The sequence below is a fragment of the Scyliorhinus torazame genome, unplaced genomic scaffold (genome assembly GCF_047496885.1).
Source record: "Scyliorhinus torazame isolate Kashiwa2021f unplaced genomic scaffold, sScyTor2.1 scaffold_335, whole genome shotgun sequence".
NCBI lineage: Eukaryota > Metazoa > Chordata > Chondrichthyes > Carcharhiniformes > Scyliorhinidae > Scyliorhinus > Scyliorhinus torazame.
Window position 1 is genome coordinate 151,427 of NW_027308062.1, and position 24,800 is coordinate 176,226.

General features: G+C 48.4%; 1 protein-coding gene across 1 annotated transcript in view; it reads left to right on the forward strand.

Annotated features, from left to right (window-relative positions):
- Positions 1–9,438, forward strand: part of LOC140406175 (collagen alpha-1(XII) chain-like) — a gene marked incomplete at its 3' end in the record, with an annotated part of 80,266 nt that extends 70,828 nt beyond the window's left edge. The window contains exon 8 of the mRNA XM_072494315.1: positions 9,279–9,438. Coding sequence (XP_072350416.1) covers positions 9,279–9,438 — 160 coding nt within the window. The remainder of the gene's footprint in view (positions 1–9,278) is intronic.
- Between the last annotated feature and the right edge of the window lie 15,362 nt (positions 9,439–24,800).

Below are 24,800 nucleotides of genomic sequence, written 5' to 3' on the forward strand. Positions count from 1 at the left end.
TGACTGACACTGCCCGATACTGACTGACACTGACTGTTACTGAAAGAGAGGGACTGACACTGACCGTTAGTGACAGATATAGACTGACACCATAGAAGTTACCACAGAATTTACAGTGCAGATGGAGGCCATTCGGCCCATCGAGTCTGCACCAGCTTTGGAAAGAGCACCCTACACAAGGTCAACATCTCAACCCTATCCCCATAACCCAGTCACCCTACCCAACACTAAGGGCAATTTTTGACACTGAGATCAATTTATCATGGCCAATCCACTTAACCTGCGCAGCTTTGGACTGTGGGAGGAAACCGGAGCACCCGGGGCAACCCACGCACACACGGGGAGGATGTGCAGACTCCGCACAGACAGTGACCGAAGCCGGAATCGAACCTGGTACCCTGGAGCTGTGAAGCAATTGTGCTAACCACAATGCTACCATTACTGACTGACACTGACAGTCACTGACAGATATAGACTGACACTGACCGTTACTGACTGACAGTAACTGTTCCTGACAGATATAGATTGACACTGACCGTTACTGACTGACAGTAACCGTTCCTGACAGATATAGACAGACACTGACCCTTACTGACAGATATAAACTGACACTGACCGTTACTGACTGACACTGACCATTCGTGACAGATATAATCTGACACTGACCGCTATTGACAGATATAGACTGACACTGACCGTTACTTATAGATACAGACTGACACTGACCGTTAGTGACAGATATAGACTGACACTGAGCATTACTGACTGACACTGACCGCTACTGACAGATATAGAGTGATTCTGACCGTTACTGACGGATATAGATTGAAACTGACCATTACTGACAGATATGGACTGACACTGACCGTCACTGATAAATATAGACTATTACTGTCAGATATAGATTGATACTGTCAGTTAATGACAGATATAGACTGACACTGACCGTTACTGACTGACACTGACCATTCGTGACAGATATAAAATGACACTGACCGCTATTGACAGATATAGACTGACACTGACCATTACTTATAGATACAGACTGACACTGACCGTTAGTGACAGATATAGACTGACACTGACCATTACTGACTGACACTGACTGCTACTGACCGATATAGAGTGATTCTGACCGTTACTGACGGATATAGATTGAAACTGACCATTACTGACAGATATGGACTGACACTGACCGTTACTGATAAATATAGACTATTACTGACAGATATAGATTGATACTGTCAGTTACTGACAGATATAGACTGACACTGATGATTACTAACAGATATAGACTGACACTAACCGTTACTGATTGACATTGACCGATACTGACAGAAAAAGACTGACACTGACCATTACTGACAGACATAGACTGACACTGACTGTTACTGATAAATATTGACTGACATTGACACCGTTACTGATTGACACTGAACGTTACTGACAGAGATAGACTGACACTGACCGTTACTGACAGACAGACTGACTGTTACTGATAAATATTGACTGACATTGACACCGTTACTGACAGACAGAGACTGACTGTTACTGATATATATTGACTGACATTGACACCGTTACTGAATGACACTGACCGTTACTGACAGATGCAGACTGACACTGACCGTTACAGACAGATAGAGACTGATACTGACCGTTACTGATAAATGTTGACTGACACTGGCCGTTACTGACTGATATAGACTGACACTGACCGTTACAGACAGATATAGACTGATACTGACTGTTCCTGATAATTATTGACTGACATTGACACCGTTACTGACTGACACTGAACGTTACTGACAGAGATAGACTGACACTGACCGTTACTGACAGACAGAGACTGACCGTTACTGATAAATATTGACTGACATTGACACCGTTACTGAATGACACTGACCGTTACCGACAGATGCAGACTGACACTGACCATTACAGACAGATATAGACTGATACTGACCGTTACTGATAAATGTTGACTGATTCTGGCCGTTACTGGCAGATATGGACTGATATTGACCAATACTGATAGAGACATAGAACATAGAACATAGAACGATACAGCGCAGTACAGGCCTTTGGCCCACGATGTTGTACCGAAACAAAAGCTATCTAACCTGCACTATGCCATTATCATCCATATGCTTATCCAATAAACTTTTAAATGCCCTCAATGTTGGCGAGTTCACTGCTGTTGCAGGTAGGGCATTCCACGGCCTCACCACTCTTTGCGAAAAGAACCTACCTCTGACCTCTGTCCTATATCTATTACACCTCAGTTTAAGGCTATGTCCCCTCGTGCTAGCCATTTCCATCCGCGGGAGAAGGCTCTCACTGTCCACCCTATCTAACCCCCTGATCATTTTCTATGTCTCTATTAAGTCTCCTCTTAACCTTCTTCTCTCTAACGAAAACAACCTCAAGTCCATCAGCCTTTCCTCATAAGGTTTTCCCTCCATACCAGGCAACATCCTGGTAAATCTCCTCTGCACCCGCTCCAAAGCCTCCACGTCCTTCCTCTAATGCGGTGACCAGAACTGTACGCAATACTCCAAATGCGGCCGTACCAGAGTTTTGTACAGCTGCAACATGACCTTCTGACTCCGGAACTCAATCCCTCTACCAATAAAGGCCAACATTCCATAGGCCTTCTTCACAACCCTATCAACCTGGGTGGCTACTTTCAGGGATCTATGTACATGGACACCTAGATCCCTCTGCTCATTCACACTTCCAAGAACTTTACCATTCGCCAAATATTCCGCATTCCTGTTATTCCTTCCAAAGTGAATCGCCTCACACTTCTCTACATTAAACTCCATTTGCCACCTCTCAGCCCAGCTCTGCAGCTTGTCTATAGAACATAGAACAATACAGCGCAGTACAGGCCCTTCGGCCCACGATGTTGCACCGAAACAAAAGCCATCTAACCTACACTATGCCATTATCATCCATATGTTTATCCAATAAACTTTTAAATGCCCTCAATGTTGGCGAGTTCACTACTGTAGCAGGTAGGGCATTCCACGGCCTCACTACTCTTTGCGTAAAGAACCTACCTCTGACCTCTGTCCTATATCTATTACCCCTCAGTTTAAAGTTATGTCCCCTCGTATCAGCCATTTCCATCCGCGGGAGAAGACTCTCACTGTCCACCCTATCCAACCCCCTGATCATTTTGTATGCCTCTATTAAGTCTCCTCTTAACCTTCTTCTCTCCAACGAAAACAACCTCAAGTCCATCAGCCTTTCCTCATAAGATTTTCCCTCCATACCAGGCAACATCCTGGTAAATCTCCTCTGCACCCGCTCCAAAGCCTCCACGTCCTTCCTATAATGCGGTGACCAGAACTGTACGCAATACTCCAAATGCGGCCGGACCAGAGATTTGTGCAGCTGCAACATGACCTCCTGACTCCGGAACTCAATCCCTCTACCAATAAAGGCCAACACTCCATAGGCCTTCTTCACAACCCTATCAACCTGGGTGGCAACTTTCAGGGATCTATGTACATGGACACCTAGATCCCTCTGCTCATCCACACTTTCAAGAACTTTACCATTAGCCAAATATTCCGCATTCCTGTTATTCCTTCCAAAGTGAATCACCTCACACTTCTCTACATTAAACTCCATTTGCCACCTCTCAGCCCAGCTCTGCAGCTTATCTATATCCCTCTGTAACCTGCTACATCCTTCCACACTATCGACAACACCACCGACTTTAGTATCGTCTGCAAATTTACTCACCCACCCTTCTGCGCCTTCCTCTAGGTCATTGATAAAAATGACAAACAGCAACGGCCCCAGAACAGATCCCTGTGGTACTCCACTTGTGACTGTACTCCATTCTGAACATTTCCCATCAACCACCACCCTCTGTCTTCTTTCAGCTAGCCAATTTCTGATCCACATCTCTAAATCACCCTCAATCCCCAGCCTCCGTATTTTCTGCAATAGCCTACCGTGGGGAACCTTATCAAACGCTTTTCTGAAATCCATATACACCACATCAACTGCTCTACCCTCGTCTACCTGTTCAGTCACCTTCTCAAAGAACTCGATAATGTTTGTGAGGCATGACCTACCCTTCACAAAGCCATGCTGACTATCCCTGATCATATTATTCCTATCTAGATGATTATAAATCTTGTCTCTTATAATCCCCTCCAAGACTTTACCCACTACAGACGTGAGGCTCACTGTTCTATAGTTGCCGGGGTTGTCTCTGCTCCCCTTTTTGAACAAAGAGACCACATTTGCTATCCTCCAGTCCTCTGGCACTATTCCTGTAGCCAATGATGACATAAAAATCAAAGCCAAAGGTCCAGCAAACTCTTCCCTGGCCTCCCAGAGAATCCTAGGATAAATCCCATCAGGCCCCGGGGACTTATATATTTTCAGCCTGTCCAGAATTGTCAACACCTCTTCCCTACGTACCTCAATGCCATCTATTCTAACAGCCTGGGTCTCAGCATTCTCATCCACAACATTATCTTTTTCCTGAGTGAATACTGACGAAAAATATTCATTTAGTATCTCGCCTATCTCTTCAGACTCCACACACAACTTCCCATCCCTGTCCTTGACTGGTCCTACACTTACCCTAGTCATTCACTTATTCCTGACATACCTATAGAAAGCTTTTGGGTTTTCCTTGATCCTACCTGCCAAATACTTCTCATGTCCCCTCCTTGCTCGTCTTAGCTCTCTCTTTAGATCCTTCCTCGCTACCTTGTAACTATCAATCGCCCCAGCTGAAACTTCACACCTCATCTTCACATGGGCCTCCTTCTTCCTCTTAACAAGAGATTCCACTTCTTTGGTAAACCACGGTTCCCTCGCTCTATGCCTTCCTCCCTGCCTGACCGGTACGTACTTATCAAGAACATGCAGTAGCTGATCCTTGAACAAGCTCCACTTATCCAGTGTGCCCAACACTTGCAGCCTACTTCTCCAACCTATTCCCCCCAAGTCACGTCTAATGGCATCATAATTGCCCTTCCACAGCTATAACTCTTGCCCTGCGGTGTATACTTATCCATTTCCATCACTAACGTAAACTTCACCGAATTGTGGTCACTGTCCCCAAAGTGCTCTCCTACCTCCAAATCCAACACCTGGCCTGGTTCATTACCCAAAACCAAATCCAACGTGGCCTTGCCTCTTGTTGGCCTGTCAACATATTGTGTCAGGAAACCCTCCTGCACACGCTGCACAAAAAACGACCCATCTAATGTACTCGAACTATATCTTTTCCAGTCAATATTTGAAAAGTTAAAGTCTCCCATAATAACTACCCTGTTACTTTCGCTCTTATCCAGGATCATCTTCGCCATCCTTTCCTCTACATCCCTAGAACTATTTGGAGGCCTATAGAAAACTCCCAACAGGGTGACCTCTCCTTTCCTGTTTCTAACCTCAGTCCATACTACCTTGGAAGATGAGTCCCCATCTAGCATCCTCTCCGCCACCGTAATACTGCTCTTGACTAGCAGCGCCACACCTCCTCCTCTTTTGCCTCCTTCTCTGAGCTTACTAAAACACCTAAACCCCGGAACCTGCAACATCCATTCCTGTTCCTGCTCTATCCATGTCTCCGAAATGGCCACAACATCGAAGTCCCAGGTACCAACCCATGCTGCCAGTTCCCCTACCTTATTTCGTATACTCCTGGCATTGAAGTAGACACACTTCAAACCACCTACATGAACACTGGCCCCCTCCTGCGACGTCAAATCTGTGCTCCTGACCTCTATACTCTCATTCTCCCGTACCCTAAAACTACAATCCAGGTTCCCATGCCCCTGCTGCATTAGTTTAACCCCCCCTTCTAAAGAGCATTAACAAATCTCCCCCCAGGATATTTGTGCCCCTCAGGTTCAGATGTAGACCATCCTGTCTGTAGAGGTCCCACCTTCCCCAGAAAGAGCCCCAGTTATCCAGAAATCTGAATCCCTCCCGCCTGCACCATCCCTGTAGCCACGTGTTTAATTGCTCTCTCTCCCTATTCCTCATCTCATTATCACGTGGCACGGGCAACAGCCCAGAGATAACAACTCTGTTTGTTCTAGTTCTGAGCTTCCACCCTAGCTCCCTGAAAGCCTGCCTGACATCCTTGGCAGCACGGTAGCATTGTGGATAGCACAAATGCTTTACAGCTCCAGGGTCCCAGTTTCGATTCCGGCTTGGATCACTGTCTGTGCGGAGGCTGCACATCCTCCCCGTGTGTGCGTGGGTTTCCTCCGGGTGCTCCGGTTTCCTCCCACAGTCCAAAGATGTGCGGGTTAGGTGGATTGGCCATGCTAAATTGCCCATAGTGTCCAAAATTGCCCTTAGTGGTGGGTGGGGTTACTGGGTTATGGGGATAGGGTAGACGTGTGGACCTTGGGTAGGGTGCTCTTTCCAAGAGCCGGTGCAGACTCGATGGGCCGAATGGCCTCCTTCTGCACTGTAAATTCTATGATCCTTGTCCCCTTTCCTACCTATGTCGTTAGTGCCAATGTGGACCACGACTTGGGGCTGCTCTGACAGGTTTAGACTGAGACTGAACGTTACTGACAAATATAGACTGACACTGACCGTTACTGGCAGATGTCGACTGACACTGACTGTTACTGGTGGATATGGACTGATACTGACCGTTACTGATGACGACAAACTGACACTGACCATCGCTGACTGACACTGACTGTTACTGATAGATATAGACTGACACTGACCGTTTCGATAGATACAGACTGACACTGATCGTTACTGATAGATACAGACTGACACTGACCGTTACTGAAAAATATAGACTGACACTGACCATTACTGATAGATATAGACTGACATTGACCGTTACTGACATGTATAGACTGACACTGACCATTACTGATAGATATAGACTGACATTGACCGTTACTGACATGTATAGACTGACACTGACCATTACTGATAGATATAGACTGACATTGACCGTTACTGACAGATATAGACTGACATTGACCATTACTGACTGACGCTAACCGTTACTGACAGATATAGACTGACACTGACCGTTACTGATAGATATAGACTGACATTGACCGTTACTGATAAATATAGACTGACACTGACCATTACTGATAGATACAGACTGACACTGACCGTTACTGATAGATATAGACTGACACTGACCGTTACTGACTGACACTGACCGTTACTGACTGACACTGACCGTTACTGACAGAGATAGACTGACACTGACAATTAGTAACAGATCTTGACTGACACTGACCATTAGTGACAGATATGGACTGACACTAACCGTTACTGATAGATATAGACTGATACTGACCTTTACTGACAGGCACTGACCGATACTGACAGATGTAGACTCCCATTTAATATGCAATCAATATGACAATGAAAATAATTTCTGGATGCTCTTTCTTCACCCCCAGCTTCACCCTCGCCTCTGACTGTCTTTGATAGTGATCCATTTCTGATCGTTTTTTTAAGGCGGATGGTCATCTACTGATGTCACTTCCTGTTTGGTTCACTATTACGTCAATTATTTGTGGGATAGGCCTCTCATTATAAATGTTGCTGCTGTTGCATTAATTTTTATGATTTTATACTGAGATGAGATGAACCATAAGATGGAATACACTCCAATTTTCTGGGTGAGCGCAGCTCCAACAACACTCAAGACGCTCGACACCATCCAGGACAAAGCAGCCGGGTTGATTCCTCCCCTTCCACAAACATTCAAACCCCCTACCAAGAACAAACAGTGGCAGCCGTGTGTGCCATCTACAAGACGCACTGCAGTAACTCACCAAGGTTCCTTAGTCAGCATCTTCCAAACCCACGACCACTGCCATCTAGAAGGACAAGAGCAGCAGATACCTGGGAACCCCACCACCTGGAGGTTCCCCTCCAAGTCACTCACCACCCTGACTTGGAAATATATCGCCGTTCCTTCACTGTCGCTGGGGCAACATCCTGGAGCTCCCTCCCTAACAGCACAGTGGGTGTACCTACACCTCCAGGGACTGCAGCGGTTCAAGAAAGCAACTCACCCCCACCTTCCGAAGGGCAATGAGAGATGAGTAAAACTGCTAGCCTAACCAGCGAGGCCCACATCTTGTGAATACATTTTTTTAAAAAACAGAAGATGATCTCTTTGTCCACTTATTTGATACAGAGAGCTTCGGGAGTCAAGTCTCAGCGATTATCATTTGGACATATTGTGCGAAAAACAGATTGGTGCAGAGACATGCTCTGGAGTTCTCCTGAGGTCAAGCACAATCGATATTTTCCAACAATATGTTTTGGTTAAGGGAACAGTCTTTTAGTGTATGTTTTGTCATGGCTGCTAGTGGTTGGAACAATTATTTAACAGTGCAAAGTGGCACACAGCCTTAAACTGATCAGAAATTAGTTATTTCAGGCATAAAATCTAGACAAAATATGTATAAAATCAATGCTTAATGGTAATTCATGTCTTAAAGCTGAGGTAACAAGACACAAGTATAAAGTGCACCATGAGACATTCACTTGATACATGTTAGTAAGAAAACTGCTGATGGAACTTTACATATACAATGTCCTACATAGGCCTGTTGTTTGAAGTTTTAAAATTCACTCAATCAGTCTGGGCTTTGCTGGCGAGGCCAGCATTTATTGCCCATCTCTAATTGCCCTCGAGAAGGTGGTGGTGAGCTGCCTTCTTGAGCCGCTGCAGTCCATGTTGTTCGGATGTGACCAAGAAAAGACCACCAATTGTTGTAAAAACCCATCTGGTTCACACTCGTCCTTTAGGGAAGGAAATCTGCCGTCCTTACCCGGTCTGGCCTACATGTGACTCCAGGCCCACTGCCTGCAATGTGGCTGACTCTTAAATACCCTCAGAAACGGCCGAGCCAACCACTCAGTTCAAGAGCAACGAGGTGGTGGGCAGCAAATGCGAGTCCAGCCAACGGCACTCACAATCCATGAAAGGATTTTTAAAAACCCATTTTACATTTCAATCTTTTCTCAGTTTTGATAAAGGGTCACAGTCTGGAAATGTTAATCTCTTTCACAGATTGTGTCAGATTGGCTCAGTATAATCAGTTTTAGACTTGTGGCATTGGCAATACTTTCCTGTTTGTCCCAGGGGATTGGGCGACACAAGTCAATGATCAGCAACTATCTGCAAACTATTGCCTAATTGCAGAGAAAATCTTATTAATGAGCTGATGCCTGTGTCGTATCATTGGGAATGTTGGAAATGCCTGACCTATTTCTCTTCTCTCCCCCAGCTAAAGACACTCAAGATAAACTTGGCCCAACACTCATTGTGCCCATATTGACTCTGGCAGTTTTAACCTACATTGCCTCGAAGATTCTGGCAAAGGAAGGGATTGTGTGTCAGAAACCGAGTTTACACTCTCCAACTCCAAATCTGACTTGTGATATTCGGTAAGAAATCCTAGAGCTGCAGAGAAATCCCAGAGCTACAGAGAAACCCCAGAGAACAAGGCTTCCACAAACCGCCAACTTCTAAAACAATCACAATATGTAGCTGGGGCTGCTAATGGGGGGGTGGGGGGTGGACCGGGATAGAGACTGGGGAATTGCTCCGGAGAGGGACTGGGAAAAGGAGAGAGATTGGGAAATGGGATCAGGATGTTTTTTTGGAGCAGCTTGTGACAGAGCTGACTAGGGAACAGGCAATTCTGGGTTTGGTGATGTGTAATGAGGCAGACTTGATTAGGGACCTTGAGGCGAAGGAACCCTGAAGGAGCAGTGACCACAATATGAATATTGTGGCTGGTTTAGCACACTGGGATAAATCGCTGTTTTTTAAAGCAGACCAAACAGGCCAGCAGCACGGTTCAATTCCCGAACCGGCCTCCCCGAACAGGCGCCGGGATGTGGCGACGAGGGGCTTTTCACAGTAACTTCATTGAAGCCTACTTGTGACAATAAGCGATTTTCATTTTCATTTTTTTCATTTCAGTTTGAGAGGGAGAAGCTGCAATCAGATGTAACGGTATTACAATTAAATAAGGGTAACTACAAAGACATGAGGGAGGAGCTGGCCAGAGTTGATTGGAAAAGGAGCCGAGCAGGGAAGACAGTGGAACAGCAATGGCAGGAATTTTGGGGGTTATTCGGGAGGCACAACAGAAATTCATCCCAAGGAGGAGGAACCATGCTAAGGGGAGGACAAGGCATCCATGGCTGATGAGGGAAGTCAAGGAAAGCATAAAAGCAAAAAAGAACAAGCATACAAAGTGGCGAGTTTTAGTGGGAAGCCATAGGATGGGGAAGCATTTAAAAGTGAGCAGAGGACAACTAAAAAAGCAATAAGGGGGGAGAAGATGAAGTATGAGTGCAAGCTAGCTAGTAATATAAAGGAAGATTGGAAGAGTTTTTTTCAATATATAAAAGGTAAGAGAGGGGCAAAAATAGACATTGGAACACTGTAAAATGTGGCTGGAGAAGTAATAATAGGAAACAAAGAAATGGCAGAGGAACTGAATAGTTACTTTGCATCAGTCTTCACGGTGGAAGACACCAGTGGGATGCCAGATCTCCAGGAGAACCAGGGGGCAGAGGTGGGTGCAGTGACCATTACTAAGGAGAAGGTTCTGGGGAATATGAAAGGTCTGAAGGTGGATAAATCACCTGGACAGGATGGACTACAACCCAGGGATCTGAAGGAATTAGCTGAGGAGATTGTGGAGGCATTAGTGGTGATCTTTCAGGAATCACTGGAGGCAGGAAGGGTCCCAGAGGACTGGAAAGTGGCTAATGTAACACCGCTGTTTAAGAAGGGAGGGAGGCAAAAGACGGGAAATTATAGGCCGGTTAGCCTGACTTAGGTCATTGGTAAGATTTTAGAGTCCGTTATTAAAGATTAGATCGCAGATTACTTGGAAGTGCATGGTAAAATAGGACTGAGTCAGCACGGCTTTGTCAAGGCGAGGTCGTGTCTGACAAATCTGTTAGAGTTCTTTGAGGAGGTAACAAGAAAGTTAGACAAAGGAGAACCAGTGGATGTGATTTATGTAGATTTCCAGAAGGCCTTTGACAATAGAGTCATAGATGTTTACAGAATGGAAACAGGCCCTTCGGCCCAGCTTGTCCATGCCGCCCAGTTTCTATCACTAAGCTAGTCCCACTTGCCTGCATTTAGCCCATATCCCTCTCTACCCGCCCTGCCCATGTAACTGTCTAACTGTTTTTTAAAGGAAACAATTGTACCCACCTCTACCACTGCCTCTGGCAGCTCATTCCAGACGCGCGCCACCCTCTGCGTGGAACAATTTCCCCTCTGGTCTCTTTTGTATCTCTCCCCTCTCACCTTAAACCTGTGCTCTCTAGTTTTAGACTCCTTACCTTTGGGAAAAGATGTTGACTATCTACCTTATCTATGCTCCTCATTATTTTCTAGACCTCTATAAGTTCAATCCGAAGCCTCCGACGCTCCAAGGAAAAAGTCCCAGCCTATCCAGCGTCTCCTTATAACTCAAACCATCAAGTCCTGGTAGCATCCTCGTAAATCTCTTCTGCACTCTTTCTAGTTTAACAATATCCTTCCTGTAATAGGGCGACCAGAACTGAACACAGTATTCCATGTGTGGGCTTACCAATGTCTTGTACAACTTCAACAAGACGTCCCAACTCCTATATTCAATATTCTGACCAATAAAACCGAGCATGCTGAATGCCTTCTTCACCGCCCTGTCCACCTGCAACTCCACCTTCAAGGAGCTATGAACTTGTAGCCCGAGAGACTGAGGAATGGATCAGGAGAGAGACTGGGAAAGGATCAGGAGACAGACTGGGAAAGGATCAGGAGAGAGACTGGGACGGGATCAGAAGAGAGATTTGGGATTGGATCTGTGTGAGGCTGTGATGACTGGATGATGAGAAAGACTAGCTGAACAAGATCAACGGAGAGACCAAGGAACGGGATCAAGAGAGAGATGGGGATTGGGTCTGGAGAGAGACTGGGAATGGGATCAAAAGAGAGACTGGAAAATGATCAGAAGAGAGACTGGGAAAGGATCAGGAGCAGACTGGGAATGTGATCAGGAGAGAGACTGGGAGAGGATCAGGAGACAGACTGGGAAAGGATCAGGAGACAGACTGGGACGGGATCAGAAGAGAGATTTGGGATTGGATCTGTGTGAGGCTGTGATGACTGGATCATGAGAAAGACTAGCTGAACAAGATCAACGGAGAGACCAAGGAACGGGATCAAGAGAGAGATGGGGATTGGGTCAGGAGAGAGACTGGGAGAGGATCAGGAGAGAGACTGGGAATGTGATCAGGAGAGCGACTGGGAGAGGATCAGGAGAGAGACTGGGAAAGGATCAAGAGACAGACTGGGAATGTGATGAGGAGAGAGACTGGGAAAGGTTCAGGAGAGAGGCTGGGAAAGGATCAGGAGAGAGACTGGAATGTGATCAGGAAAGAGACTGGGAATGTGATCAGGGGAGAGACTGGGAATGGATCAGGAGAGAGACTGGGAGAGGATCAGGAGAGAGACTGGAAAAGGATCAGGAGAGAGACTGGGAAAGGATCAGGAGATAGACTGGGAATGTGATCAGGAGAGAGACTGGGAAAGGATCAGGAGATAGACTGGGAATGTGATCAGGAGAGAGACTGGGAAACGATCAGGAGCAGACTGGGAATGTGATCAGAGGAGAGACTGGGAATGAATCAGTAGAGAGACTGGGAAAGGATCAGGAGAGACACTGGGAATGTGATCAGGAGAGAGACTGGGAATGTGATCAGGAGAGAGACTGGGAATGTGATCAGGAGGGAGACTGGGAGAGGATTAGGAGAGAGACTGGGAATGTGATCAGGAGAGAGACTGGGAATGTGATCAGGAGAGAGACTGGGAATATGAACAGGAGAGAGACTGGGAAACGATGAGGAGCAGACTGGAAATGTGATCAGGAGAGAGACTGGAATGTGATCAGGAAAGAGACTGGGAATGTGATCAGGGGAGAGACTGGGAATGGATCAGGAGAGAGACTGGGAGAGGATCAGGAGAGAGACTGGAAAAGGATCAGGAGAGAGACTGGGAAAGGATCAGGAGATAGACTGGAAATGTGGGCAGGAGAGCGACACGGAAAGGATCAAGAGACAGAGTGGGAATGTGATCAGGAGAGAGACTGGAAGAGGACCAGGAGAGAGACTGGGAACGAATCAAGAGAGAGACTGGGAATGTGATCAGGAGAGAGACTGGGAAAGGATCAGGAGAGAGACTTGCAATGTGATCAGGAGAGAGACCGGGAAAGGATCTGGAGAGAGACTGGGAATATGAACAGGAGAGAGACTGGGAAAGGATCAGGAGCAGACTGGGAATGTGATCAGAGGAGAGACTGGGAATGAATCAGTAGAGAGACTGGGAAAGGATCAGGAGAGGCACTGGGAATGTGATCAGGAGAGAGACTGGGAATGTAATCAGGAGAGAGACTGGGAATGTGATCAGAAGAGAGACTGGGAGAGGATCAGGAGAGAGACTGGGAATGTGATCAGGAGAGAGACTGGGAATGTGGTCAGGAGAGAGACTGGGAATATGAACAGGAGAGAGACTGGGAAACGATCAGGAGCAGACTGGAAATGCGATCAGGAGAGAGACTGGGGATGAATCAGGAGAGAGACTGGGAATGTGATCAGGAGAGAGACTGGGAATGGATCAGGAGAGAGACTGGGAGAGGATCAGGAGAGAGACTGGGAATGTGATCAGGAGAGAGACTGGGAAAGAATCAGGAGAGAGACTGGGAAAGGATCAGGAGAGAGACTGGGAAAGTATCAGCAGCAGACTGGGAATTTGGTCAGGAGAGAGACTGGGATAGGATCAGGAGAGAGACTGGGAATGTGATCAGGAGAGAGACTGGGAAAGGATCAAGGGACAGACTGGGAATGTGATCAGGAGAGAGACTGGGAGAGGATCAGGAGAGAGACTGGGAGAGGATCAGGTGCAGACTGTGAATGTGATCAGGAGAGAGACTGGGAATGTGATCAGGGGAGTGACTGGGAATGTGACCAGGAGGGAGTCTGGGAATCTGATCAGGAGAGAGACTGGAAAAGGATCAGGAGAGAGACTGGGAAAGGATCAGGAGATAGACTGGGAATGTGGTCAGGAGAGCGACTCGGAAAGGATCAAGAGGCAGACTGGGAATGTGATCAGGAGAGAGACTGGGAGAGGACCAGGAGAGAGACTGGGAAAGTATCAGGAGCAGACTGGGAATGTGGTCAGGAGAGAGACTGGGAGAGGATCAGGAGAGAGACTGGGAATGTGATCAGGAGAGAGACTGGGAAAGGATCAGGAGAGAGACGGGGAAAGGATCAGGAGCAGACTGGGAATGTGATCAGGAGAGAGACTGGGAGAGGATCAGGAGAGAGACGGGGAAAGGATCAGGAGCAGACTGGGAATGTGATCAGGAGACACACTGGGAAAGGGTCAGGAGAGAGACTGGGAAAGGATCAGGAGCAGTCTGGGAATATGATCAGGAGAGAGACTGGAATGTGATTGGGAAAGAGACTGGGAATGTGATCAGGGGAGAGACTGGGAGAGGATCAGGAGAGAGACTGGGAGAGGATCAGGAGAGAGACTGGGAAAGGATCAGGAGCAGTCTGGGAATATGATCAGGAGAGAGACTGGAATGTGATTGTGAAAGAGACTGGGAATGTGATCAGGAGGGAGACTGGGAAACGATCAGGAGATAGACTGGGAATGTGGTCAGGAGAGAGACTGGGAAAGGATCAAGAGACAGGCTGGAGAGGATCAGGAGAGAGACTGGGATGTGATCAGGAGAGAGACTTGGAATGTAATCAGGAGAGAGGCTGGAATGTGATTGGGAAAGAGACTGGGAATGTGATCAGGAGGGAGACTGGGAATGGATCAGGAGAGAGACTGGGAGAGGATAAGGAGAGAAACTGGGAATGTGATCAGGAGAGAGACTGGGAAAGGATCAGGAGAGAGACTGGGAAACGATCAGGAGGAGACTGGCAATGTGGTCAGGAGAGAGACTGGGAGAGGATCAGGAGAGAGACTGGGAATGTGAGCAGGAGAGAGACTGGGAAAGGATCAGGAGATAGACTGGGAAACGATCAGGAGCAGACTGGAATTGCGATCAGGAGAGAGACTGGGGATGAATCAGGAGAGAGACTGGGAATGTGATCAGGAGAGAGACTGGGAATGGATCAGGAGAGAGACTGGGAGAGGATCAGGAGAGAGACTGGGAAAGGATCAGGAGAGAGACTGGGAAAGTATCAGCAGCAGACTGGGAATGTGGTCAGGAGAGAGACTGGGATAGGATCAGGAGAGAGACTGGGAATGTGATCAGGAGAGAGACTGGGAAAGGATCAAGGGACAGACTGGGAATGTGATCAGGAGAGAGACTGGGAGAGGATCAGGAGAGAGACTGGGAGAGGATCAGGTGCAGACTGTGAATGTGATCAGGAGAGAGAGTGGGAATGTGATCAGGGGAGTGACTGGGAATGTGACCATGAGGGAGTCTGGGAATCTGATCAGGAGAGAGACTGGAAAAGGATCAGGAGAGAGACTGGGAAAGGATCAGGAGATAGACTGGGAATGTGGTCAGGAGAGCGACTCGGAAAGGATCAAGAGGCAGACTGGGAATGTGATCAGGAGAGAGACTGGGAGAGGACCAGGAGAGAGACTGGGAAAGTATCAGGAGCAGACTGGGAATGTGGTCAGGAGAGAGACTGGGAGAGGATCAGGAGAGAGACTGGGAATGTGATCAGGAGAGAGACTGGGAAAGGATCAGGAGATAGACTGGTAATGTGGTCAGGAGAGAGACTGGAAAAGGATCAAGAGACAGACTGGGAACGTGATCAGGAGAGAGACTGGGAGAGGATCAGGAGAGAGACTGGGAAAGGATCAGGAGCAGACTGGGAAAGGATCAACAGACAGACTGGGAATGTGATCAGGAGAGAGACTGGGAGAGGATCAGGAGAGAGACTGGGAGAGGATCAGGTGCAGACTGTGAATGTGATCAGGAGAGAGAGTGGGAATGTGACCAGGAGGGAGTCTGGGAATCTGATCAGGAGAGAGACTGGAAAAGGATCAGGAGAGAGACTGGGAAAGGATCAGGAGATAGACTGGGAATGTGGTCAGGAGAGCGACTCGGAAAGTATCAGGAGCAGACTGGGAATGTGGTCAGGAGAGAGACTGGGAGAGGATCAGGAGAGAGACTGGGAATGTGATCAGGAGAGAGACTGGGAAAGGATCAGGAGATAGACTGGTAATGTGGTCAGGAGAGAGACTGGAAAAGGATCAATAGACAGACTGGGAACGTGATCAGGAGAGAGACTGGGAGAGGATCAGGAGAGAGACTGGGAAAGGATCAGGAGCAGACTGGGAATGTGATCAGGAGAGACACTGGGAAAGGGTCAGGAGAGAGACTGGGAAAGGATCAGGAGCAGTCTGGGAATATGATCAGGAGAGAGACTGGAATGTGATTGGGAAAGAGACTGGGAATGTGATCAGGGGAGAGACTGGGAGAGGATCAGGAGAGAGACTGGGAGAGGATCAGGAGAGAGACTGGGAAAGGATCAGGAGCAGTCTGGGAATATGATCAGGAGAGAGACTGGAATGTGATTGTGAAAGAGACTGGGAATGTGATCAGGAGGGAGACTGGGAAACGATCAGGAGATAGACTGGGAATGTGGTCAGGAGAGAGACTGGGAAAGGATCAAGAGACAGGCTGTAGAGGATCAGGAGAGAGACTGGGATGTGATCAGGAGAGAGACTTGGAATGTAATCAGGAGAGAGGCTGGAATGTGATTGGGAAAGAGACTGGGAATGTGATCAGGAGGGAGACTGGGAATGGATCAGGAGAGAGACTGGGAGAGGATAAGGAGAGAGACTGGGAATGTGATCAGGAGAGAGACTGGGAATGTGATCAGGAGAGAGACTGGGAAAGGATCAGGAGAGAGACTGGGAAACGATCAGGAGGAGACTGGGAATGTGGTCAGGAGAGAGACTGGGAGAGGATCAGGAGAGAGACTGGGATGTGATCAGGAGAGAGACTTGGAATGTAATCAGGAGAGAGGCTGGAATGTGATTGGGAAAGAGACTGGGAATGTGATCAGGAGGGAGACTGGGAATGGATCAGGAGAGAGACTGGGAAACGATCAGGAGGAGACTGGGAATGTCGTCAGGAGAGAGACTGGGAGAGGATCAGGAGAGAGACTGGGAATGTGAGCAGGAGAGAGACTGGGAAAGGATCAGGAGATAGACTGGGAATGTGGTCAGGAGAGAGACTGGGTAACGATCAAGAGACAGACTGGGAATGTGATCAGGAGAGAGACTGGGAGAGGATCAGGAGAGAGACTTTGAGAGGATCAGGTGCAGACTGTGAATGTGATCAGGAGAGAGACTGGGAATATGATCAGGAGAGTGACTGGGATTGTGGTCAGGAGGAAATCTGGGAATCTGATCAGGAGAGAGACTGGAAAAGGATCAGGAGAGAGACTGAGAAAGGATCAGGAGATAGACTGGGAATGTGGTCAGGAGAGCGACTCCGAAAGGATGAAGAGACAGACTTGGAATGTGATCAGGAGAGAGACTGGGAGAGGACCAGGAGAGAGACTGGGAAAGTATCAGGAGCAGACTGGGAATGTGGTCAGGAGAGACACTGGGAGAGGATCAGGAGAGAGACTGGGAATGTGATCAGGAGAGAGACTGTGAAAGGAACAGGAGACAGACTGGGAATGTTTTCAGGAGAGTGAATGGGAAAGGATCAAGAGACAGTCTGGGAATGTGATCAGGAGAGAGACTGGGAGAGGATCAGGAGAGAGACTGGGAAAGGATCAGGAGCAGACTGGGAATGTGATCAGGAGAGAGACTGGGAAAGGGTCAGGAGAGAGACTGGGAAAGAATCAGGAGCAGACTGGGAATATGATCAGGAGAGAGACTGGAATGTGATTGTGAAAGAGACTGGGAATGTGATCAGGAGGGAGACTGGGAAAGGATCAGGAGATAGACTGGGAATATGGTCAGGAGAGAGACAGGGAAAGCATCAAGAGACAGACTGGGAGAGGTTCAGGAGAGAGACTGGGAGAGGATCAGGAGAGAGACTGGGAAAGGATCAGGAGCAGACTGGTAATGTGATCAGGAGAGAGACTGGGAAAGGGTCAGGAGAGAGACTGGGAAAGAATCAGGAGCAGATTGGAAATATGATCAGGAGAGAGACTGGGAATGTGATTTGGAGACAGACTGGGAAAGGATCAGAGAGAGACTTGGAATGTGATCAGGAGAGAGACCGGGAAAGGATCAGGAGAGAGACTGGGAGAGGATCAGGAGAGAGACTGGGAAAGGATCAGGAGCAGACTGGGAATGTGATCAGGAGAGAGACTGGCAATGTGACCAGGAGACAGACTGGGAAAGGATCAGGAGAGAGACTTGGAATGTGACCAGGAGAGAGACCGGGAAAGGATCAGGAGAGAGACTGGGAATATGAAAAGATAGAGACTGGGAAAGGATCAGGAGCAGACTGGGAATGTGATCAGGAGAGAGACTGGGAATGAATCAGGAGAGAGACTGGGAAAGGATAAGGAGAGAGACTGGGAATGTGATCAGGAGAGAGACTGTGAATCTGAACAAAAGAGAGACTGGGAAACGGTCAGGAGCAGACTGGGAATGTGATCAGGAGAGAGACTGGTAATGAATCAGGAGAGAGACTGGGAAATGATCAGGAGGGAGACTGGGAATGTGGTCATGAGAGAGACTGGGAATGAATCAGGAGAGAGACTGGGAACGTGATCAGGAGAGAGACTGGGAATGTGATCAGGAGAGAGACTGGGTGAGGATCAGGAGAGAGACTGGGAATGTGATCAGGAGAGAGACTGGGAATGTGATCAGGAGAGAGACTGGGAATATGAACAGGAGAGAGACTGGGAAACGATCAGGAGCAGACTGGGAATGTGAACAGGAGAGAGACTGGGAATGAATCAGGAGAGAGACTGGGAAAGGATCAGGAGAGAGACTGGGATTGTGATCAGGAGAGAGACTGGGAGAGGATCAGGAGAGAGACTGGGAAAGGACCAAGAGACAGACTGGGAATGTGATCGGGAGAGAGACTGGGAAAGGATCAGGAGGGAGGCTGGGAAAGGATCAGGAGCAGACTGGGAATGTGATCAGGAGTGAGACTGGAATGTGATCAGGAAAGAGACTGGGAATGTGATCAGGTGAGAGACTGGGAATGGATCAGGAGAGAGACTGGGAGAGGATCAGGAGAGAGACTGGAAAAGGATCAGGAGAGAGACTGGGAAAGAACCAGGAGATAGACTGGGAATGTGGGCAGGAGAGCAACACGGAAAGGATCAAGAGACAGACTGGGAATGTGATCAGGAGAGAGACTGGAAGAAGACCAGGAGAGAGACTGGGAATGTGATCAGGAGAGAGACTGGGAATATGAACAGGAGAGAGACTGGGAAACGGTCAGCAGCAGACTGGGAACGTGATCAGGAGAGAGACTGGGAATGTGATCAGGAGAGAGACTGGGAGAGGATCAGGAGAGAGACTGGGAATGTGATCAGGAGAGAGACTGGGAATGTGATCAGGAGAGAGACTGGGAATATGAACAGGACAGAGACTGGGAAACGATCAGGAGCAGACTGGGAATGTGAACAGGAGAGAGACTGGGAATGAATCAGGAGAGAGACTGGGAAAGGATCAGGAGAGAGACTGGGATTGTGATCAGGAGAGAGACTGGTAGAGGATCAGGAGAGAGGCTGGGAAAGGATCAGGAGATAGAGTGGGAATGTGGGCAGGAGAGCAACACGGAAAGGATCAAGAGACAGACTGGGAATGTGATCAGGAGAGAGACTGGAAGAGGACCTTGAGAGAGACTGGGAATGGATCAGGAGCATACTGGGAATGTGGTCAGGAGAGAGACTGGGAGAGGATCAGGAGAGAGACTGAGAATGTGATCAGTAGAGAGACTGGGAAAGGATCAGGAGATGGACTGGGAATGTGGTCAGGAGAGAGAATGGGAAAGGGTCAAGAGACAGACTGGGAATGTGATCAGGAGAGAAACTTGGATAGGATCAGGAGAGAGACTGGGAAAGGATCAGGAGCAGACTGGGAATGTGATCAGGAGAGAGACTGGGAAAGGGTCAGGAGAGAGACTGGGAAAGGATCAGGAGACAGATTGGGAAAGGATCAGGAGAGAGACTGGGACGGGATCAGAAGAGAGATTTGGGATTGGATCTGTGTGAGGCTGTGATGACTGGATGATGAGAAAGACTAGCTGAACAAACTCAACGGAGAGACCAAGGAACGGGATCAAGAGAGAGATGGGGATTGGGTCTGGAGAGAGACTGGGAATGGGATCAAAAGAGAGACTGGAAAATGATCAGAAGAGAGACTGGGAAAGGATCAGGAGCAGACTGGGAATGTGATCAGGAGAGAGACTGGGAGAGGATCAGGAGACAGACTGGGAAAGGATCAGGAGACAGACTGGGACGGGATCAGAAGAGAGATTTGGGATTGGATCTGTGTGAGGCTGTGATGACTGGATCATGAGAAAGACTAGCTGAACAAACTCAACGGAGAGACCAAGGAACGGGATCAAGAGAGAGATGGGGATTGGGTCAGGAGAGAGACTGGGAGAGGATCAGGAGAGAGACTGGGAATGTGATCAGGAGAGAGACTGGGAGAGGATCAGGAGAAAGACTGGGAAAGGATCAAGAGACAGACTGGGAATGTGATGAGGAGAGAGACTGGGAAAGGTTCAGGAGAGAGGCTGGGAAAGGATCAGGATAGAGACTGGAATGTGATCAGGAAAGAGACTGGGAATGTGATCAGGGGAGAGACTGGGAATGGATCAGGAGAGAGACTGGGAGAGGATCAGGAGAGAGACTGGAAAAGGATCAGGAGAGAGACTGGGAAAGGATCAGGAGATAGACTGGGAATGTGATCAGGAGAGAGACTGGGAAAGGATCAGGAGATAGACTGGGAATGTGATCAGGAGAGAGACTGGGAAACGATCAGGAGCAGACTGGGAATGTGATCAGAGGAGAGACTGGGAATGAATCAGTAGAGAGACTGGGAAAGGATCAGGAGAGACACTGGGAATGTGATCAGGAGAGAGACTGGGAATGTGATCAGGAGAGAGACTGGGAATGTGATCAGGAGGGAGACTGGGAGAGGATTAGGAGAGAGACTGGGAATGTGATCAGGAGAGAGACTGGGAATGTGATCAGGAGAGAGACTGGGAATATGAACAGGAGAGAGACTGGGAAACGATGAGGAGCAGACTGGAAATGTGATCAGGAGAGAGACTGGAATGTCATCAGGAAAGAGACTGGGAATGTGATCAGGGGAGAGACTGGGAATGGACCAGGAGAGAGACTGGGAGAGGATCAGGAGAGAGACTGGAAAAGGATCAGGAGAGAGACTGGGAAAGGATCAGGAGATAGACTGGGAATGTGGGCAGGAGAGCGACACGGAAAGGATCAAGAGACAGAGTGGGAATGTGATCAGGAGAGAGACTGGAAGAGGACCAGGAGAGAGACTGGGAACGAATCAAGAGAGAGACTGGGAATGTGATCAGGAGAGAGACTGGGAAAGGATCAGGAGAGAGACTTGCAATGTGATCAGGAGAGAGACCGGGAAAGGATCTGGAGAGAGACTGGGAAAGGATCAGGAGAGAGACTGGGAAACGATCAGGAGCAGACTGGAAATGCGATCAGGAGAGAGACTGGGGATGAATCAGGAGAGAGACTGGGAATGTGATCAGGAGAGAGACTGGGAATGGATCAGGAGAGAGACTGGGAGAGGATCAGGAGAGAGACTGGGAATGTGATCAGGAGAGAGACTGGGAAAGAATCAGGAGAGAGACTGGGAAAGGATCAGGAGAGAGACTGGGAAAGTATCAGCAGCAGACTGGGAATTTGGTCAGGAGAGAGACTGGGATAGGATCAGGAGAGAGACTGGGAATGTGATCAGGAGAGAGACTGGGAAAGGATCAAGGGACAGACTGGGAATGTGATCAGGAGAGAGACTGGGAGAGGATCAGGAGAGAGACTGGGAGAGGATCAGGTGCAGACTGTGAATGTGATCAGGAGAGAGACTGGGAATGTGAATAGGGGAGTGACTGGGAATGTGACCAGGAGGGAGTCTGGGAATCTGATCAGGAGAGAGACTGGAAAAGGATCAGGAGAGAGACTGGGAAAGGATCAGGAGATAGACTGGGAATGTGGTCAGGAGAGAGACTGGGAGAGGACCAGGAGAGAGACTGGGAAAGTATCAGGAGCAGACTGGGAATGTGGTCAGGAGAGAGACTGGGAGAGGATCAGGAGAGAGACTGGGAATGTGATCAGGAGAGAGACTGGGAAAGGATCAGGAGATAGACTGGTAATGTGGTCAGGAGAGAGACTGGAAAAGGATCAAGAGACAGACTGGGAACGTGATCAGGAGAGAGACTGGGAGAGGATCAGGAGATAGACTGGGAAAGGATCAGGAGCAGACTGGGAATGTGATCAGGAGAGACACTGGGAAAGGGTCAGGAGAGAGACTGGGAAAGGATCAGGAGCAGTCTGGGAATATGATCAGGAGAGAGACTGGAATGTGATTGGGAAAGAGACTGGGAATGTGATCAGGGGAGAGACTGGGAGAGGATCAGGAGAGAGACTGGGAGAGGATCAGGAGAGAGACTGGGAAAGGATCAGGAGCAGTCTGGGAATATGATCAGGAGAGAGACTGGAATGTGATTGTGAAAGAGACTGGGAATGTGATCAGGAGGGAGACTGGGAAACGATCAGGAGATAGACTGGGAATGTGGTCAGGAGAGAGACTGGGAAAGGATCAAGAGACAGGCTGGAGAGGATCAGGAGAGAGACTGGGATGTGATCAGGAGAAAGACTTGGAATGTAATCAGGAGAGAAGCTGGAATGTGATTGGGAAAGAGACTGGGAATGTGATCAGGAGGGAGACTGGGAATGGATCAGGAGAGAGACTGGGAGAGGATAAGGAGAGAGACTGGGAATGTGATCAGGAGAGAGACTGGGAAAGGATCAGGAGAGAGACTGGGAAACGATCAGGAGGAGACTGGCAATGTGGTCAGGAGAGAGACTGGGAGAGGATCAGGAGAGAGACTGGGAATGTGAGCAGGAGAGAGACTGGGAAAGGATCAGGAGATAGACTGGGAATGTGGTCAGGAGAGAGACTGGGTAACGATCAAGAGACAGACTGGGAATGTGATCAGAGAGAGACTGGGAGAGGATCAGGAGAGAGACTTTGAGAGGATCAGGTGCAGACTGTGAATGTGATCAGGAGAGAGACTGGGATAGGATCAGGAGAGTGACTGGGATTGTGGTCAGGAGGAAATCTGGGAATCTGATCAGGAGAGAGACTGGAAAAGGATCAGGAGAGAGACTGAGAAAGGATCAGGAGATAGACTGGGAATGTGGTCAGGAGAGCGACTCCGAAAGGATGAAGAGACAGACTTGGAATGTGATCAGGAGAGAGACTGGGAGAGGACCAGGAGAGAGACTGGGAAAGTATCAGGAGCAGACTGGGAATGTGGTCAGGAGAGAGACTGGGAGAGGATCAGGAGAGAGACTGGGAATGTGATCAGGAGAGAGACTGTGAAAGGAACAGGAGACAGACTGGGAATGTTTTCAGGAGAGTGAATGGGAAAGGATCAAGAGACAGACTGGGAATGTGATCAGGAGAGAGACTGGGAGAGGATCAGGAGAGAGACTGGGAAAGGATCAGGAGCAGACTGGGAATGTGATCAGGAGAGAGACTGGGAAAGGGTCAGGAGAGAGACTGGGAAAGAATCAGGAGCAGACTGGGAATATGATCAGGAGAGAGACTGGAATGTGATTGTGAAAGAGACTGGGAATGTGATCAGGAGGGAGACTGGGAAAGGATCAGGAGATAGACTGGGAATATGGTCAGGAGAGAGACAGGGAAAGCATCAAGAGACAGACTGGGAGAGGTTCAGGAGAGAGACTGGGAGAGGATCAGGAGAGAGACTGGGAAAGGATCAGGAGCAGACTGGTAATGTGATCAGGAGAGAGACTGGGAAAGGGTCAGGAGAGAGACTGGGAAAGAATCAGGAGCAGATTGGAAATATGATCAGGAGAGAGACTGGGAATGTGATTTGGAGACAGACTGGGAAAGGATCAGAGAGAGACTTGGAATGTGATCAGGAGAGAGACCGGGAAAGGATCAGGAGAGAGACTGGGAAAGGATCAGGAGAGAGACTGGGAAAGGATCAGGAGCAGACTGGGAATGTGATCAGGAGAGAGACTGGCAATGTGACCAGGAGACAGACTGGGAAAGGATCAGGAGAGAGACTTGGAATGTCACCAGGAGAGAGACCGGGAAAGGATCAGGAGAGAGACTGGGAATATGAAAAGATAGAGACTGGGAAAGGATCAGGAGCAGACTGGGAATGTGATCAGGAGAGAGACTGGGAATGAATCAGGAGAGAGACTGGGAAAGGATAAGGAGAGAGACTGGGAATGTGATCAGGAGAGAGACTGGGAATCTGAACAAAAGAGAGACTGGGAAACGGTCAGGAGCAGACTGGGAATGTGATCAGGAGAGAGACTGGTAATGAATCAGGAGAGAGACTGGGAAATGATCAGGAGGGAGACTGGGAATGTGGTCATGAGAGAGACTGGAAATGAATCAGGAGAGAGACTGGGAACGTGATCAGGAGAGAGACTGGGAATGTGATCAGGAGAGAGACTGGGAGAGGATCAGGAGAGAGACTGGGAATGTGATCAGGAGAGAGACTGGGAATGTGATCAGGAGAGAGACTGGGAATATG